The sequence below is a fragment of the Schistocerca americana genome, chromosome 8 (genome assembly GCF_021461395.2).
Source record: "Schistocerca americana isolate TAMUIC-IGC-003095 chromosome 8, iqSchAmer2.1, whole genome shotgun sequence".
NCBI classification, from domain to species: domain Eukaryota; kingdom Metazoa; phylum Arthropoda; class Insecta; order Orthoptera; family Acrididae; genus Schistocerca; species Schistocerca americana.
The window spans coordinates 100842708-100861092 of record NC_060126.1 but is presented as its reverse complement, the minus strand read 5'-3'; the positions used below and the strand labels follow the sequence as shown (position 1 = coordinate 100861092).

Here is an 18385-nt window from a genome sequence, read left to right as displayed (position 1 = left end):
AGGAGGAGGTGGACAATCGCCCTGGTGCGCGCCCTATCACAGGTGACATGTGGTCGGGTGTTGACAAGTGAAATGATGACACTGGTAGCACCGCATTGGGTTCAGAATCTAAGGCCTGACGGTGATAATTTCATAGCCTATTTTGAGCTTTGACGGAAGCACCACTATCAAAGGTGAGAAAGAGTGTGGGTGGGCACTAAGGAAGCATCTACCTTTTTCATTACATGATGGACAGCAATGACCCCCTGATCAGAGAGGTAAGATTGGATTTCAGTCTCAGTTAGACCATTGGGGAACCTGGTGTAAATTGCCAAGGGAAGAATTCAAATTTCTATGGGCCTTGACACTAACAGGGTAACCGTGGAGAAGTGAGGCAGCAAGCAGTTGTTGTGCTTGAGTAGCAGAAGTGGTCTCCAAAAGAAAAGTGCCATTCCGTAAACGAGAGCAGGATTTCACAGGGCCAGCAATGGCATCAACACCTTTCTGAGTAATAAATGGATTGACCGTGGTGAAGGACTGAGCATCTTCAGTATGTGAGACCATGAGGAACCGTGGTGCAGCAAGAAGGGTCTTTGAATCATTAGCCTTATTACTTTTAGGTTTTAAAGGTATTGGGTGTGAAGATGATTGACTCATGAGGAAATCCCCCATGACTGCCAGCGTCTCCGATGGTGCACTCCTTCCAAGTGGAGGCCCCCTTCACAAGTGGGCGCACCCGCCTTAGGTGATTGTTCATACCTCTGGTCACACCTCCCGAACACCTGACAGAGGGACGAATCGTCAGTTTGGGAAGGTTACAGCTCAGGCGAACACCCCTCCCTGGGCCTGGCCTGTACCAGGGGGTATGTGCGAAACCTACCTGTCGGCCCAGAGCTGGGAATTAAGCGTTACCCACTCACCTGTTATGCGTCAGAAGTACGGGCCGGCCTTCAGGAGCGCACAGGGAGGAAGAAGAAAAGAGGGTCCTCAAACACCAAATCAGAGGAACGAGAGGAGAAAGGAAACAAAGAAAGAAAACGGAGCAAAAAACGAAGGTGAGACTGTTCGTTCAGCAGCGGCACAATGCAGAACATTCCCAATAATACCCCAGACATGTTCCCCTAGGGAGGGGAAAAAGAATAGCAAGAGAACAGACATGCAGCACAGAAGGAAACAAATGCTGCAAAGGCTGGGGCCCCGTGGTAGCCAAGCACAAACCCGCCAAAGAGTGGGGGGGATTTGGGATGTAAATGGTACAATGGGAAAAGGTGAAGCGAGGAAGGAAAATGTGGATCGCAACAGCTTGAAGCCACATAGTCAGGGAGATGTTCTGACTATGAACGTCATCCCAGATGAGCAGCACAATTCCCCATGAGATGAAATGCCATCCTGAAGGGGGAAGATCAAAACGGACCGGAAAGAAATGCAAGATGTAAAAGAGGTTGTGAGGATGCAATTTTGTTTCTTGAAGGCAGAGAACAAGTGGATGCTGTGATTCAAAGTCCAGCCATAATTCCTCTTTTTTGGATCTAAGGCCACTAACATTCCATTGGGAGGCGAGTCACGACTAGCAAAGGGGAGGGGGGAAAAATGAAAGGGCGTCACCTTGGCGGCTGCTGGAAGCCAGACTTCAAAGACTCACTGCTTCTGGGAGCAGAGGGTGGAGGATCCTGCTCCACGAGACCTACAGAAGCGTCGGGATTCTCCCTCTGTCGGTCTGCGTTGTTCAAGACAGAGAAATGGTGCACACCAGCAACATGGAGGTTGGCCAGGTGAGGATATCTTATAGTGACACAGTTTAAAAGGATCTAAACGACTGTGAAGCAAAAGACCATTTGCCTCTGATTTCTTGGAGCCTCTGCGGGTGGCAGATGATGATTCAGATGTTTATTGGCTGGAGGGATGAAAGAAATCATTGCGGGAGTATTCCTTGGGTCGTTTCCGGCCAGCCGGTGGTGTAGCAGGTGACTTCGCCCCATGAGGGGAAAGATCGGTTGCTTGTTGCACAGCTGGAGAAGGAGACAAGGATGCTACCAAGACATTGGGCGATTTAATAACCACGGTGCTGATTCTGAGGTCACATGTCTGTGTGGTCATGTCCTTCGTGGAGTAAGATGTAGCAGGAACAGTACTGGAAGTGCTGGATGGTTTAACACAGAATTTCTGACTAACCAAAAGCTTGCATGCAACAGGGTAAGTTACTTTTTGCTTCACCCACTCATTGAGATATGTGGCGGACAATCTCGGGAGGAACCTACATGGTCACCATAGCAATTGATGCAGTGGGGAGAATGAGGTGGGCAATAATCCTTGTGAGCATCCCTAACATACTTGTCCTTGTGTCAACAGGGCATTCGAGTACGGCTGCAACGATGACACTGGTAGCAGCGCATCAGGTTCGGAATGTATGGTCAGACTGTGGTAAGTTCATAGCCTGCTTTGATCTTGGACGGAAGCACTACTCTGTTAAACGTCAGAAAACAACACCTTTTAGAATAATAAACAGACTGACCATTGCAAAGGACTGACCATCTTCAGTATGTGAGACCACGAAGAACCGTGGTGCAGCTGGGAGAGTCTTTAAATTGTGAGCTTCAGTCCGTTTACATTTGGTAGAAGTCGATTGAAGAAGATGATTGGCTCATTGTGAGAAAATCCCCACGATTGCCATCATCTCCAATGGCATGCTCCTTCCAACTGGGGGACACATAAGGGCTTCACAGCGAAACTTGCCACCATGTTGCCCACATGGCAAGAAATTTATAATTACACCAATGCAAAGGCAAGGTGGAAATTAACACTGTGAAGGCAGGAAATTTGAAGGTGTTTTTAATAAAATGTTGTAAACAGCGGGAAAACATTTTCTACAACTTAGTAACTTCTATGTCAAGTCATCTGAATGAGCTACAGGTTTATGGATTTAAATAAAACAACGAAGTTTATGATTTCAAAAACTGAGAAATCCCATGTGGAAAATGTGCATCAAATCACAAAACTAGGAGGCCCGGTGTCATCAGGGAGGTAGAGAACACTCAGAACAATGAGTGAAAAATTATACATCTGAGAAGTAGCAGTAATAGTTTGAGCAGTGGAGAGGAAAGTGATTTACAATTAGATGCTGACAGCAATGGGGGTGAATTTCATATAATCATAAATGCAACACAGTCGTGATTTTAAAGGAAAAGTCACAACGAACAGGCTAGCAACGTAAGATTCATCGTTGGTTCCATGGTATAAAAAAATTTCATACTTGACAATAATAAAATTAACTAGAACGTCATTAATATAATTGTGTAGGCTTCTGTGGCCATGGGCAGCTGGCGTGGAAGTTTTCTCAGTATGGTACCACATCATACTGTAAGAAACCACTGTTACAGTGGTCTTCTTTTCGATCTTTTGTAGACCCAGATGAAGGCCACTGTAATCATGGCCGAAATATTGGTATCAGTAATAGATTTATACAGTATGACATCATACGATGCCCAGAAAACTATCATGTAAAACGTTCTATATTACACAAATATTTTCGCATATTCACATTTATGTCTAAATATAAATAATAAATTTCATATAAATAAGAAATTTCGGTATGTGAAGTACTAAACGATTATTAGTTGTCTTTCAAATTTACTTGTTACGGCTTAAGACCGCATGGAAGCAAGCTGTTGCAGCAAATTGTGTGTCTTTGTGCTCTCATCATTACAGCCAGCTCCAGTTCATTTTAACAAGAGACTTTTCTTTTTAGGCAATGCCATATTGAATAACAGGAAATCATGCTCATAAAATCTTACTTGGAGTTCTAACAGCAATTAACAATGTTTTAACAGACATTTTTAGTATGTTTTCTTCAATACTTGTTCATGAGACAGTTACGGGATTTAGTAAATGATGTGGTAGTTCTAACTCAAACTACGAAAAGCCCATAGTGGAATAACAAGAATCTGAATAGGATAGGCTGTGACTATTAACAACATAGAGGTGGTGTTGAGTTGCAGACATGCACAATGAAAAAGACTGCTAAAATATTAAACTTCTGGACAAAAAGGTCCTTTACACACACACACACACACACACACACACACACACACAGACGACAGACAGACAGAGAGAGAGAGAGAGAGAGAGAGAGAGAGAGAGAGCGCACAATCCACACACACATGGCCATTGCCTCCAGGTGCTGGGGTAGTTACGCCCCAGTGCCTGGAGGCTGTGTGTGTGTGTGTGTGTGTGTGTGTGTGTGTGTGTGTGTGTGTGTGGGGTGTTTTCTAATTGGAAGGATATTCTTGTCTGAAACTCCATGCCTCCTCTGAACAGTGAGTAGCAACCCATCCACTCATGTAGGTGGTAATTCTAAAAACTCATACACGAAATAATCTGAAAAGCTATTAAATAAAAAAATCCAAGTTTTCATGAATAAACAAAACACAGACATTTGCAGCCAACCACACCATCATTCCATGAAATTATCCATAATTAATCTAATTTTGATTGTCACCTATCAAATGGCTTCTGTTCAATATCTGATGGGGCCTACTACAAATCGTGCCATACAAATTTTAAGATTTTTCTTACCTCCCCTTATCTGTGGTGTCCGCTGAGCCTTTGGTTCCATTCCATTGACTTTGGGCTCTCTGATGCCCACAGGAACAACAGGGGAGCCAGGTGAAGGATGCCTCGGAATTGGCAGCTGTGGTGTAGCCTGCGGCTGGGCGGCCTGTGCCTGTGGTTGTGGCTGCTGCTGAGAAGATTGCTGCTGCTGTTGCTGCTGCTGAGAAACTGAAAATATTACCGAATGGTGATAGCTATTTGTTTGTGGGAGAGGTGGGTACGCCTTTGTGGAAGACGGTAACTGTGGCAACTGCTGTTGTTGTTGCTGCTGCTGCTGCTGTTGTGCTGCTGCTGCTGGTTGTTGCGACGGTTGAGATATTTGGGGCTGTGGTGGAGGGGTCGAACGCACGCCCTTGCCTGCAGATGGTGGTGCAGGGCCTGTCTTGCGCTTCTGTGGAGGCAAATATTTGCCTGCTTCACCCTGGCCGTCTGGCCGGATAACTGCCGCAAAACGTTCCTCCTCGTCACCGTTCTCCAATTCAGCACGTGCTTTGTAATTTGGGTTACTCTCTATTTCACTTGCAATCTTTGCTGCTTTTGCCTCCGCATCTCTGCAAGAAACATAATATAGAATTCTTCTACCGACAGATTATTCAAAATACAAAAATACACGTTAAAGTAAATCGAGGAATGATAAAGGAAGATGAAAAAAGATAAAGCAATAGACGAAAAGAAGGCTGGGTGTCATTTTAGTCAAATATGCACCAGAACAAGGCAAGGACGAGAGAAGCTTGTGCAGGTGCAGAAATTTGTATAAAATTCTTACTTGAATTCTTTTGTATCTTTCTTCTGTAATGGCACAGTATAAGATTCCATTGATGGCTGAAACGACGACTGAACGCCATAGTCTCTCTCATTCTTGCGGAACATTTCATTGGGATCCCAACCGAGCTGAAACCCGAAGCGTTTATGAGAATCGAAGTTCTACGATAGCTTAAGTTACAGTTGGCGCTACTTTCAAACATACACAAAACATGCTAAACAGCCAAATATCTTACCGAACTATTTGAATCAAGATCAAATTCATCTCCATTACAACCTGGTTCATCCCAAGGTTCGAGCTCACGCTCTCCACTTATATTGCCATTGAATTTGCTTATGGCAGTATCAGTCTGAAACGTATCTGCAAGACAAAACAGTTATTACCTTCAGCTGTCACTAATGACACACATACAAGTAGTGTATCCCTTCAAAATACACAGAATTTGAAAGAAAACCAGGGGCTGTTAAGGGGAAAAAAGGATTGAACAGCAGCAACAGAGAGAGATTTATATTGTGACAAAAACTACCATTTTCCATTAGCACACAAAATTTAAGTAACAAAAGAGTACCCAAAGAGATCAACCATATTGTTTGGTAAAAGAAATCTAAAAACTCTCAGCACCTTACAATTAAAACATAACTATCTTACTAAGACAAATTTTAATCTGCAACAAAACACTAAATTTTATTTTTCTTTACACGACTAAACAGCATAAAATCAGAGTTCCTTTAAGATAAAAAAGGAAAAAAGAACAAGTAGAATCTAGAATTACAAATGTGATTAAGCTAGTGCTCTTTCAATCAATAAGAGAAAATAATAATCTGTTACCTCTTGTAGCGTATTCCAAATCACAATCTCTCACTTCAATTGTAACAATATCTTCAGGCTTGAAAATTAACTTTTCAACAACAGTATCGATATCAATTTTGCTTGGATCATCTGTATTAACTTTGTGTGCCATCTCAAGAACAACATCAAATTGGCTTGAAAATGTTCGGAAAACTCCTTCAAATACCGATCCATTTAGAGTTGATATCTGAAACAATTTCACACTTATTTCTGAACAGCATATATAACGGTTACAGTTCTTGTGAATACTAAACAGGTATTATTATTATTATTATTATTATTATTATTATTATATAAAAAATATGGCAAACTATGGAAGGCATTCCCTCAACTACTAAAATAACACACATTCCAAATACAATACAATATATAAACAACTAAGTGGACTCTCTCTCTCTCTCTCTCTCTCTCTCTCTCTCTCTCTCTCTCTCTGGTCAACAGACGGGAAGCCACAAGGCACCACATACAAATATATTATGGGTTCCAATTCTTACTCTTTGGGAAACAAAAGAAAATAACGGACAGTCATGGGAAAATAATGACAGCTTAAAACTGTGCCTGGTATTAGGATGCAAGCAGGCAGTAGGGCTGTGGAATGTCATCGCTCCATAAATTTTCTTTCCTGTGAGCATAAACATCAGCATGAAAGACTCCATAGAGTTTAAATTGGAATTATAAGGTTGAAGTTTTGTCTCTACACATCCACTCTGCACAGTAAGACCACGAATGGCAGGGAACTGATTTGGATTTACTGTGTCGCACAGTTATTAGGCTGTTACTAAAGTCACTTTTTCAGCATTAGTTCAATTTAGAGCAAATATTTATTGCTGGAAAATTTTTCACTCCTTTTCAATTACACAGTTTAAGTACAGAAGTAGTTATTCTGCCTGCCTGAAAAACAAATTTGTTGCACTTAATTTTTGAGGGTATTTTCTTTCAGCCTATTCACAAAGTAACAGTTTCATCTGGGTTCTTCTAAAACCATTTTCCTTTCTATTATCTATAGTGGTTTAGTAACTAAAGCTAACAGCTCTAAATTTACACTGAATTTACAGTCAAGGCAATGTAAGAAGATACCTAACAACTGCAGTGGGCTAAGTGCAACAGCTCTCCACCCACCTCAACCAAGTATGTAATGCGATTCTGTAAAAGTAACCATGGCAAAACCTCAGTGTTATTGCAGCTCTATAGAAGGCTGTTGTCTCACCTGCAGACATTTACACTTCATAACTGAAAGCTGACAACAGCAATTGCAGCTCTGAAGAATCTTCTTACACTGTCTCAACTGTAACTTAGGAATTAGGTTCCTCAAACTACAAAATTATTTCAATACATAGACTGCAATCTGCTTTTTCTCACCACCACCATCACCTTCCATTAAGCAAATTAATGTTGCACTCAATAAAACTTGCAGACTGGTCACTGTTTAGCTGAAATTCAATCTTACAGATAAGCTCTAACACCTGGTCAGAAACACTCCACTCACTAGTCGGGATGAGGTAACTTTTGGTGGCTCCTTTAGCGAGACTGGCTTGGTTACACAGCTAAGCTCTATACCAGTCACACTTTAAGCACAGAATAAGAGAAACCTGCTGTGTCAGCTGAGAGGAGAACAATTAGTGGATAACAGTTTCTGGCGACAGAGAGGTCACTTGCTGCATGCTGTGGGTCAAGGGCCTTGGGAACAATGGACACACTAGATTCAACCCCTTCTCAGAAATGGGTGTCATGACACCTTGTGGCCCCTGGAATTGTTATACAACCATAGCTCCCCCTGGAATCTCCAAGGCTATTTTGCAAACACAGAACAGATGTGTGTTGCCAGATGCCAAGTGTTACTTTCCCATGAAATGAAAAGCTGTGGTTTTCAGCCCAGAGTTATACCAGGAATTTCACCTGGGAGGAGCAAGAGGGGTGAGGGCATAGTAGGAAACTGAGTGAACAACAAGAACTTGTTGCAGTCATCTGTGAGACAGCCAGTCAAAAGAGGGCAGAGGCCAAGATACTTATATTGGGTTACATGAGCAAAAAACACAGCGAGGAGAGCCTGTTTTGGTCCAGAGTCAGGAATGCAGGCGTAAGTGACAAGTGCTGTCTGCAGTTTGAGGAGATGGAAGCAGCAAGAACAAAGTGGGAGGCAGTTTGGCTTGGACTGGTGGAGAGATGCATCCCTCAGTGACAATGGTAAAGTGCCATAGGAACCTTTCTATAGTTTTATTTATGTGCAGGAGCAAGTAATTCTAGTTGGTCAAAGACGGGAAGACATGTAGTTTTTCCATTTTACTATCTGTCAGGAAGGACTGCAAGTGTCTTACGAGTCTTACAGATGCTAGATGAAACCTTACTTCTCAAAGTAGAAAAAAGATGGCACAATTTATTAAATAATATGAATAAAACTGTTACCACTTTTAATTTATATCACCATGTCCAATTTAACCATTTACCTTTTCACCTGTAAATGCTTCTACATCTTATGTGCCATCTTTATATTTTCAGTGTACTCCTTATTCGCTGTGTTTGATAGCCCGAGTTTATGTATAGTTGTATGTCTTCCTGCAAAGCCTTCCCTATGGTTCAACAATGCATATGTGTCAGATGGGCCTGTGATCCTGTTTAAAGAATTACCCTCAACTCATGGGGCAAATCTTTTATAGTAAGGTTGACAAGCCAATTATTTAGAGTTATCCGCGTTTGCCAGACTGCTATTAAAGGCTGCAGAGAGTGATTACTTTATTAGCACACTTAAGGGTGGTACATTCCAAGCTGCTTACAAAGACAGACCTGTCAGCAACTCCAAATGTAATTGATATCACCCACTTCAGGGCTTAACTATCCTAACTAATACACCGCAATTTGTAAAATGTAATTTGTGTTGTGCATGCTACCAGTATAGAACAGTTATACTCCCATAATTTTTACACATCTCTCAATCGTATTTTGAAGCTGGTGACATGAAGAAATTCATCAACATTATCATTAGCCATTTGGTACGTGCTGTTGGGTAAGGGTACCTCCACCCACTTTTTATTAATTGTACTCTTCAAAGGTACTTATTTATGTTGCCTGTTTACATTTTCAAATGTCATCTGCCCACCTTCTATTAAGTTATCACTTCTGACTTCTTTTATCTTTGAATTCATCAACAAACTTCCTTGGCCCATCTACAATCCCCTCACCTAACTAAATGTTCCATCTCCATTTCATTATGGTCATTATTACGTCTTCCACTCCAGTCTACTGCCTGATTGATTCCACTTCCAATCTCTTCTTGCAATGCCCAACATGCACCTCTCCATCGTTCACTGCCCAACCCTCAGTTTTTTAATGCTCTTCTAATTAAAAATCCTGGTTTCACTGCCATACACCAAAATGATAATACACAATAAACATAAACTTACAGTTTCGGACACATCAAAAACTTAGTTTTAAAAGCCTCGTTTAGTTTACAAAAAAGCAACTTACTGTTTTCAAAATCCCATTCATCATTTCTATCACTGCACTGTTAAGCTGTACTATTGTCTATCAGATATGCCAATCATAGATCATTTAAACTGCTACGACTCAGCTGAAATGTTTCAAGTAAATATGGACATATTCATTTTAACCATCCTTGATGTAGTAAATTCTCCGACTATCAACGAGGTAGTAACCGCAATAAGAGAACTACAAAATTACAATGGATGTGATGAAGATGTAATCTGTAAACAAATCTAAAAAACACATAAAACATGCAATCATAAATCAAAATGTGGCTTGCACACAAAATACTAGAGGACAGGATCACTGGAATAACCCATCCGTTATTCAACGAACGGTGATAAAAACAAACCCACATAACTACAGAAAAGAAACCTCTCTGAACTACAAATACTAAATATTTTCCCTCATAATTTACAAAATCAAAAACACTTTGGAGCCACAACTTGGGAAATACCAAGAACTATTTCGCCCATACAGGAGAAGCTGCCCGCAGAAATTTTCAGGCTGAAACTAATAATTAAATATCACAAGTACAGAAATAAATAGTTATTTATTTCAGAGATTTCAATTTGCAAATTAATTTGCAATATGAATGTAAAATGACTCGTTCCACATCATGATGATTTATCATGCAAAATGATCCGTGGAACATGAAAGTAACTGACTAACTCACTCAAAAAAAAGCAGACATTTTAAACGTCCTCAGGTCATACAGCCTCCATCCCAAATTAATACAGATCACTGAACTTTAACCCACACAATTTTCAAGATAAAGTTAAGGGAAGAAATTGCAAAAGTTTTCACAATAAAAACTATTCTTAGAAAATGTGACAGTATCCCAATGTAGCACTCAAGTACAACATGGAGATTTGGCAAAAGAAAACTCACCTAAAACTAAAATCTGAGCAAAAACCTCCACGAGAACAAAGAACCTGGTGTGCGCTGATTATTATCTCTTGACTTGGGACAACTTCATAAAAAAAAAGACGACTAAGAAGAAGCCTTAAAACTAGTCTTTGAGACAAATAAAATCACACCCATGAAATCCCTATGCACAAAGTCTTCATAAATAGTACTACAATTTAAATATCTTGGAGAAAACATCAACCAAGGATAAATAGAACCAATAAAATGAAAAACTTAAATCTCTCACCTGGTCAGCATGTAACAACAAACACTTGTCCATATTTACTAACATCCAACACCACAAAAACTTAACTCTACTGAAGGCCACAAATACCCGAGCAATCCAGTTCCAAATTAAAAATGAAACAAGAACTGACAAGCTAATCAAAACTGAAAAAAGAATCATGGGAATGTTGAAAACCAGCAAACACCATAATTAAGATGAAAATTTTTTATAACAACTTGTTCTGTGAAAACTTGAAAGGAATATAGGAAGAAAATGGATCCAATTATTCAGTAAGATCTTAAAGCTGTTTGACTCCAGATAATAGAAGTAGGGAACAAAGATAAAATTATTAATCTTCTAAAGAATCGCAATTTTTTAGCAGAAACAACATGTAGCAAGTCTTTAGAGATTTCAAATTAATTGAAAAAACTATGATCGGGAAGAATGAAATGCAACAGGTTGGATCAAAGGACTGAACAGTACAATCTGCAAAGAAAAATATTACATGGAATGAATCAAGTGGTCCAGTGTGGTCAATGAAGTTAATAATAATAATAAGAATAACAACAACAACAACAACTTATCTTATTCTAGTTAATTTTCAAGGCCACTTATAAGGTCCTACACTCCTTGACAAACTATGTGTTGAAGACAAACTGTATATTGGCATTAGCAATTTTTTCCATTAACATTTATTCCTCCTCCATTTTCCCAAGTCAAAGACCTGAAAACTTCCTCTAGAATAGTGCAGAATTATTCCGGTGATGAAAGAATCTCTCTTTAAACAAATTTCTCACAACCTTATGAAGTCTAACGGAAACTACAGCATTGATAAAGTGCTTAAAAAAATTCTGCAGCACTATAATTATCAGTATAGTTTGTTTTTGGAATTGCAAACCTTTCTCACCAATATTTTGGCCACAGATAATCAATGCATACTTGTGAGATTCCAATTATGAATGGGACAATGAGGCTTGAGTACGCTGTTCAGTCTGTCAAGGTATAGTGGTGTTTTCAAGTTTAGACCACGAGTCCACTGTTGCTTTATGATAATAGGCGCGTCAGCTCGAGAAGTTGTCCATCAAACTGCCATACACCACGCCACCATCATAAAATTGTATTATTGCCTTGAGATTAAAACTTTTAAGCTCAGCCTCACAGGTGTTACCTGCAGTCAACACCTGTCAATTGCCGCTAAATACAAATTGTAGTCTGTAGGTATCCTGTGGACAATGTGACAGAGCTCACACTGCCTTTCTGGAGGTAACTGGAAGGGCTGTGTCAACACAGGCAGTACACATCTGTTTCCACACAATCCATTTCGCCTCCACTGAACTTAGACAAATGTCGTCTTGGTTCTCAGACTGAAATGTGCAGGTTTTGTCTTATGCTTGTTAACTGTTTGTCCAATGCCAGACAATCTTAGAAGGTTGTGCAGATGGTAAGATACCAATGTATGCCTCGGGCATCAGTCCCACGAGATCAGCAGGGGTATTTTAGACCAGTATGCCACTCTCTTCAGTGACAACATTAATTTGAGAGTTGTGCAATATCTACATATTAGTCCAACATTACAATGAACACAGATATTGGACCCATCTAGTGAATATCTTCCTTCACAAAACAGGAATCAAATAGAATGGCCTGAAGTATTTGCAGACAGAAACAACTGAGTGTGCTAGGAAGAAGACGAAACCTGCACTTTGTACTCGTAGGAATTGTCCTCACTGGATGACCTCAGGAGGTCCATAAACAAATACTGCTACAGGTTTGAATAACAACAAGTCTACCAACTTGTGAAGAGCATGCCAAGGAATATCCATGTACACTAAAATCCACTGCATGGAACACGAGACTGAATGTTGCTCTGCAGGATATTTTGTGATTTGACAAATGTGCAATTCTGAAAAGGCTGTCATTAGGCTACTTATGGTTGTGTTTTTATTGTGCAATGATGTGATTTGTACCACCAAACGGCATCTTTCACTTCCTGTTTCTGAAAAAATCTCCCATGCTGCAGCTAAGCCTTGCCTCTACATCTTTTCTTCACCAAAGATAAAAAGTCAGTCATCATCTGCACAAGAAAATTTTTATTTGGTTCACTCAACCAGTTTCGACAGTTTAAACTGCCATCTTCAGAAGTGAAACAGAATCATATCATTGGTAAGCCCACATGAAAATAAGAATTGGGCAGTTCTGTCCTTTACTACAGAGCAAAATGGAGTGACACCTCTAAAAATATGTGATACATGCGATGAGTGGCAAACAGTTAACTGTAAATTTCACATCATACATAGCACATGTGAAAAAAGTCAACCATCAAACAGTTTTGAAGACTACAATTTAAACTGTCTAAACAAGCTAAAGGTTTTCTTGTGCAGCTGTGAATGACTTTGCATCTCTGGTGAAATATTCTGCAGCTGCTGAACTACTGCTATGAACAAAATCATAATATCCTTTCTTCCAGGAGTGCTAGTCCTGCAAGTTTCACAGCAGGACTTCTGTGAAATTTGGACAGTAGGGGATGAGGTACAGATGGTAACAGAGCTGTGAGTACTGGGCACATTTGGGTAACTCAGTTGGTTGACAGACAAGCAATCCTGGATTCACAAACAGCAGCAAATACTGGTTCTCTAGTTTTACAAAAGTGTTTCACAAAAAGAATGCAAGCTTTCCTACAGGGATTCTCATTTGAGTTCAAATAGCATCTTCGTACCACTTGTTGATCGAACCTATTAGAAACAAGTCTGGCAGCATGCTTCTGGACTGCTTCAATGTCTTCCTTTAATTCAATCTGGTGGCAATTTCAAACACGCTATCGGTACTCAAGAATGGATCACACTGGTGTTCTACATGCAGTCTCCCTTACAGATGTGCTACACTTTCCTAAAATTCTCCCAATAAATCGAAGTTAACCATTCACCTTTCTTACTACTGTCCTCACATGCTCATTCCATTTCATATCGCTTTGCAACATTATGCCCAGATACTTAACTGACATGGCCATGTCAAGTAGCATACCACACTAATACTGTATTTGAACATTACAAGACTTTTTTCCACTCATCTGCATTAACTTACATCTTTCTACAGTTAGAGCTAAAAGAGCTAAAAGAACATCATACAAAAATGGAAGTCCAAAACTAAAAATTAAATGGCCTTCACCATATTGCTTCGGCAGATAAGTAAAATGTGGTCGACATCCCGCACGTCATTTGCAAAAACGGCTGATAAATCACACGGCAAACCCAAGCTGGGGCGTAAATTGGTAAAAAAAAGAGCATTCTAGCAGGAAGTGGCGGACAGTTAAAATTTGGGCGCAATGCTTACAAAGTGGTGGGGTAGCACCACTGAGCAAATGATGATGGCTAAAAAGGCAATGCCCAATACACAGCAAAGTTACAATTATACCCTCCCTGCGGGAGGGCCGAGAGGAGCTCGTGTAAGGGAGGACCATTGGCGATGCCAAAGGGACACCACCTCCCGACAGACGGCAATGCAGAGATCATCAGAGGGAATAGAGGTACTCGTGCGCTGAGATACGAGGACTGCAGCCTTGGCAGCAAAGTCGACAGCCTCGTTTCCTGACAGACCGACATGACCAGGGACCCACAGAAACATGACAATGGGCCCCCAAAGAGTGAGCATGTGACAGTTTTCCTGGACCCACAGCACTAAGGGATGAGCAGTGTACAGCACACAGTGACTTTGGAGGGCACTGAGCGAGTCTGAGCAGAGGACACAACTGGGAAGGCTGTGTCACCGGATGTACTCCGAGGCCTGATACAAGCTGAAAAGCTCGGCTGTAAATACCGAAGAGTGCGCCGGAAGCCGATATCGAAAGACATGGGTGCCAATGACTAAGGCACACCCAACCCCGTGGTCAGTCCGAGAGCCATCAGTGTATACAAAAATACTATCCCAACATTCCATGCGAAGGTCGCAAAACTGAAGGCGGTAGACCGAGGCTGGAGTAGTGTTCTTATGAAGTGAATGAAGGCCAAGGTTAACATGGGCCGCTTCATGAAGCCAAGGTGGTGAAGGGTTCACACCCACTGGGCAAGTGGAAGGTAGTGTGAAGTTGTTTACACCACACAACTTTCCGATTTTCAGAATTTAAGGCCTTATTAGTAAGTGGCGAAATTGGACTCCAGTAGGTAAGAGAAGAGGGACGAGCCCCATACTGACGATCTAAGGAATCATCAAAAAAGGAGGCATAGGAGGGGTGGCCACGCATGGCAGACATACGGCATGCATACCTGCTGAGGAGAAAGTCACGGCGGTAGGACAATGGTAGTCCAGCAACTTCAGCATACAGACTCTCAACCAGGCTAGTGTAAAAGGCGTCTGTGGCCAAACGGATGCCATGATGATAGTGTTGAGACAGCATAAAACGAATGGGCGTGCAGATGCATAAACAAAGCACCCATAGTAGAGTTTCGAATGGACAAGGGACCGGTACAAACAGAGGATGGTGGTTCGATCAGCACCCAAAGTAGTACCATTGAGGACACACAGGACAATGAGGAACTGCATACAGCGGTTGCCAGGTAAGAGACATGGGAGGACCAAGAAAGTTTCCTATCAAGCGTGAGCCCCAGGAATTTCGTAGTGTCAACGAATGGAAGGGCAACAGGTCCAAAAGATGGTGGGAGAAACCATTTGCGCTACCAGAAATTCATACAGACAGTTTTGTCAGTGGAAAAGTGAAAGCCACTGTCGATGCGCACACCACTGTCCTAAATCAAGGTGCCCGACAAGGCAGAACCTACACGCACCTTGAAAATTTGGTCTTTTAAAAATGCCCAAAGAAAACGGGGCAGGTGCCCACAGAAACCCCACATGTAAAGAGTACAGAGGATACCAGTTCTCCAGCAGGTGTCGTAGGCCTTCTCCAAATCAAAAAACACAGCCATAGTTTGGGATTTCCACAGAAAACTATTCATGGCATGGGTGGACAAAGTAACGATATGGTCAACTGCAGAACACCGCGCTCGAAATCCACATTGTGCATTTGGCAGTAAATTGTGACTTGAGCCACCATACCAGCTGGGCATGAATCATACGTTCCATCACCTTAAAAACACAGCTGGTAAGAGACATGGGGCAGTAGCTAGAAGGAAGGTTTTTGTGCTTACTGGGCTTAGGTATGGGTATGATGGTGGCTTCACACCAGCGTCCAGAAAATCAGCCCTCAGCCCAAATGTGTTTGTATGTGTTAAGCATAAAGTTCTTGCCCACAAGAGAGAGGTGCTGCAACATCTGAATGTGGATAGAATCTGGTCTTGGGGTGGAAGACTGGGATGAACTGAGAGCATGATGTACCTCCCTCATAGTGAAGGCAGCATTGTAGCACTCACGATTCGGAGAAGTGAAGGGTATCGCCCAAGCCACCTCGACTAGTTTCTGATGGATGAAAGCAGGATGATATCGGGAAGAGCTCAAAACTTCTGCAAAATGGCAGCCCAAGGTGTTGGAGATAGCAACAGGATACACATAGACATCGGCACCCACTAAAATGAAATGATTGTATGGCATTTATTGGCTGGGATTCGGCCACCATATCAAGGGTCTTTTTTTTTAGTTGACGCCACTTCTGCGACTTGCACGTCAATGATGATGAAGGAGATAACACCCAGTCCCCTACCGAAAAGTGAACCCGGTCCCCCTTGCGCAGTAAGCAGTAATGCTACCGATGCGCTACAGAGATGGATATCGGCACCTACTGTCAGGCCATAAATGGGGGAATGGGTCTTGATTCCAGAGAGCCATCGGAGGTTGGCCCACAAGACAGAAGAAGGTATTAACTGTTAACAGAACTAGTGAATGAAATCCAAATAGCTCTTTTGCTATCCTGAAGAACTCTAAGACACTTTGCATGCATCTGTTTCTAATGAATGCAGTTTTCCAGCATAGGGTGGCGGTTAAAAACACAGAAAGGATGTCTCCGTGCACGAATTGTGTCACGGCATGCCTCAGTCCACCAAGGGACTCGGACACGACGTGGTAAAGAGGAAGTGCAAGGAATGGAACGTTCTGCAGCAGTGAGGATAACGTTGGTGAGATAGCCCACCTGGTCACCACAACTGAGGAACTCTTGTTCTGCGAAGGTCGCCAGGGATGAGTAAAGCTGCCAGTCAGCCTTAGTAAGCTGCCATTTGGCCATGCATGTGGATGGGGTAGGAGTCAGCAGACGGAGAGCACACGGGAAATGGTTGATTGAGTAGGTGTCAGAAAGAATAGACCACTCAAGACCATGGGCAAGCTGGATAGTGCAAAAGGATAGGTCCGAAAGGGAACAGGTGTGCGTGGAGTCAGAAAGGAAAGGGGGTGCTCCAGTGTTACGGCAGAAGAGGTTGAGGTGGTTAAGAAGGTTGGCCAAGAGGGTACCTCTCTGGCAGGTCCTGGAAGAACCCCAAAGGGGATTATGCGCATTTAAGTCACCGAGTAGCAAAAACAGGGTTTGTAGCTGCCCAATAAGCTGAAGAAAGTCTGCCCTGGTGACATCGAAGGACAGAGGTACATAAACGGTACAGAGGGAGAAAGTCAGGTGGGTACGGAAAAGGCGAACGGTAACAGCTTGAAGACTGGTAGTCAGGCAGATGGGTTGACTATGAAGGTCATCCTATATGAGCAACACGATGTGCCACGAGTTATGAGATGCCAAATCTCTTGTACAGCCCACTCATCTAGATACACGGGACAATCCCATGAGGAGGCAGTATGGCCGCCACTGCAGTTGATTGGGGAGGAGGTGGCGGACATTCCCCCTCGTGTGCATCCCTGCCACAGGTTACACATTTGGCTGGGCATCGACAAGATGTTCTCGTGTGATTGAACCTATGACACTGGTAGCAGCGCATTGGGGTCGGAATGTAAGGCCTGATGGTGATAATTTCATAGCCTGCTTTGAGCTTGGATGGAAGCACCACTATCAAAGGTGAGAAAGAGAGTGCGGGTGGGCACTAAGGAGGAATCTGCCTTTTTCATTACATGATGGACAGCAATGACCTCCTGATCAGAGAGGTAAGATTGGATTTCAGCCTCAGTTAGACTGTTGAACAGCCTGGTGTAAATTACACCATGGGAAGAATTCAAATTTCTATGGACCTTGACACAAACAGGGTAACCGTGGAGAAGTGAGGCAGCAGGCAGTAGTTGTGCTTGAGTATCGGAAGTGGTCTCCAAAAGAAAAGTGCCATTCCGTAAACAAGAGCAGGATTTCACAGGGCCAGCAATGGCATCAACCGTGGTGAAGGACTGACCATCTTCAGTACGTGAGACCATGAGGAACCGTGGTGCAGCAAAAAGGGTCTTTGAATCATTAGCCTTATTACTTTTAGATTTTGTAGGTATTGAGTGGGAAGATGATTGACTCATCATGAGGAAATCCCCCATGACTGCCAGCGTCTCCGATGGTGCACAAGGGGGCACACCCGCCTTAGGTGATTGTTCACACCTCCCGAACACCTGCTAGAGAGACCAATAGGCAATTTGGGAAGGTTACAGCTCACGCAATCACCTCTCCCTGGGCCTGGCCTGTACCAGGGGGTACATGCAAACCCTACCTGTCG

General features: G+C 42.3%; 1 protein-coding gene across 1 annotated transcript in view; it reads right to left on the bottom strand.

The window, feature by feature from the left end:
- Nucleotides 1-18385, bottom strand: part of LOC124545283 (ataxin-2) — a 136276-nt gene that overhangs the window by 111582 nt on the left and 6309 nt on the right. The window contains exons 3-6 of the mRNA XM_047124166.1: nucleotides 6179-6386; nucleotides 5586-5710; nucleotides 5354-5478; nucleotides 4552-5138 (exon numbers count right to left, since the gene is read on the bottom strand). Of these exons, the coding sequence (XP_046980122.1) occupies nucleotides 4552-5138; nucleotides 5354-5478; nucleotides 5586-5710; nucleotides 6179-6386 (1045 nt within the window). The remainder of the gene's footprint in view (nucleotides 1-4551; nucleotides 5139-5353; nucleotides 5479-5585; nucleotides 5711-6178; nucleotides 6387-18385) is intronic.